The sequence below is a fragment of the Rhagoletis zephyria genome, unplaced genomic scaffold (genome assembly GCF_001687245.7).
Source record: "Rhagoletis zephyria isolate East Lansing unplaced genomic scaffold, Rhagoletis_zephyria_1.1 Rzeph_scaffold_54740, whole genome shotgun sequence".
NCBI lineage: Eukaryota > Metazoa > Arthropoda > Insecta > Diptera > Tephritidae > Rhagoletis > Rhagoletis zephyria.
Genome location: NW_016211792.1, coordinates 1 through 1,841, shown reverse-complemented (window position 1 = coordinate 1,841; position 1,841 = coordinate 1). Strand labels below are relative to the sequence as shown.

Sequence of the window (1,841 nt, the reverse complement as noted above, 5' to 3'; positions counted from 1 at the left end):
CCGATCAGTGTTAGCGTGAGAGCACCAAAAATTATTGTCACAGTGGGAAGGATGAGCAGAACCAATTTAGGGCGTCTGAATATATTTAACAGTGGGATCTGTAGACAACCAGAGAGATGTATGTACGTTTGTATGTATATTACACCGACAATTTCAACATGCTGTAAAACTTACCAAATAACCCATGGCCAACAGGGTTCCTAAAGTTGTTAGCAGACCGACAATCAAATCCGGATTAGTCGCGGTACCAAATCGGCCCATCATAGGAATAAAGCCCGTAAGCAAAGCATTAAAAATAGAGGTGAAGTAGAGGAAGGGAATAATTTGGCTTAGTGTGACGAAAATGGACCAGTAATAGGCTGTTGGTGCGATAAATATTGAAACAAATTTGCTAATTACATTATTTGTTGTAATGTATCTTGAATTGAACGCCAACTCACCTCTTCGATAGAGCGTGGTCACAAAATTTATTATCAAAGCGATGTCTTGGAAGATTAGTGAAATCATTAGAAAGTACGAGCTGCGTATGCCAACATATGTGAGAGCAATACAAGCCACCGAGAGGATTAGTGTGTGCGCGTGATAGACCAGTTGAAGGCGATATGGGTGTGATACTTTATCCTTTTGAGAGAACGAAATTAATTTAAGNACACTCAATCCGAAGAGTGCCGGGCAAGCATATAAGCCCAAAACTAGCCATTTGTTTGTAAACCAAGTCATGGGACTCGCAGCACTATCGAGTGCAACTGCCACAAGTAAAGGCAAAGCGAGAGCCAATATCCAGCCCACCAAATGTACAATGAATATCAGCGAGAAGAGTTTGAACACACTGCAGATGGAAATGAAAGAATCTGCAGCAATACACCATAGGGATATGGCTACTAGTACTAGAGCAACAACAACAACCGCTGTGTTAATAATTTTGCCTGTATCTTCGGTGTAGTCAATGATGAAAAGCCCGAGGAAATCATAGAAGATTGCATGGCCACTGGCATGATTCTGTGTATTCATAGAAATTAGTAAAATAATGTGAAAATAAAAATACATTAATTAGTTATATTTGGCTAAATAATAATAAACTTTGTCGATAAAACTCCTTACAAAGTTAATATGGAGTTAGATATTAGGGAGGTATATACTTTCGTATTGAATTTTCTACATTTTAATTATAACAAAACGGCATAACGTTTGTTTTATTTCACTTAGAAAATATTTATGATGCTTTAAATCTTAAAAGAAGCAAAGCTAAATATATGTTAGCAGATTCGTCTAACAATTAGTATCTACGTATAAAAAAATAGCATTAGTACTGAAGGGTTAAGATCTATTCACTGTAAGGAGGTTTACTTTTTCACTTACCTCTGGATCTTTTAATTCTGTAGAATTGCTGAAAGCACGCGCCAGAGCCAATATATTATCACCTGTAGATTGTAGCGTTCCACGTGGTATAACATCAATACTATCGAATTTCGTGTGGTATACATAGCCATTTTTAAAATGTGCAATATCCAAGCCTATACAAGTTTTTGGGGAATAATTTCTTTTTACTGATTCATAATTTTTTTCAATCTACATATATATCTTTAAAAGTCTCACTAATGCCTTTTGTAACTATGTCATACTTATGTGTGTACTTACCCGGTATATGTCCGAAATTTTTGAAAATTCTAAAGTCTGAATCCGAAGGTATAATGCCGGATTGGAATAATTCTTCTGCGAATGTTGTCGCAAATGAGCGTTTAGCAGTATTACGGTAGATCTGTAAATTAAAGTAAAGCGTTCAAACATGTCAGTTTTCACAACTTACTAAGGTTTGGAGATGAATAGTGGTACCATTAATA

The 1,841-nt window shown here is 36.1% G+C and overlaps 1 protein-coding gene across 1 annotated transcript; it reads right to left on the bottom strand.

Annotated features, from left to right (window-relative positions):
* Window positions 1-5: 5 nt before the first annotated feature.
* LOC108356151 (endoplasmic reticulum metallopeptidase 1-like) lies at window positions 6-1,759 on the bottom strand (the record flags this gene model as incomplete). Its single annotated transcript, XM_017607280.1, has 5 exons — window positions 6-98; window positions 175-359; window positions 441-999; window positions 1,360-1,514; window positions 1,639-1,759. Coding segments are annotated over 5 exons (1,113 nt in total), but the record flags the coding sequence as incomplete, so codon positions are not given.
* Window positions 1,760-1,841: the final 82 nt, after the last annotated feature.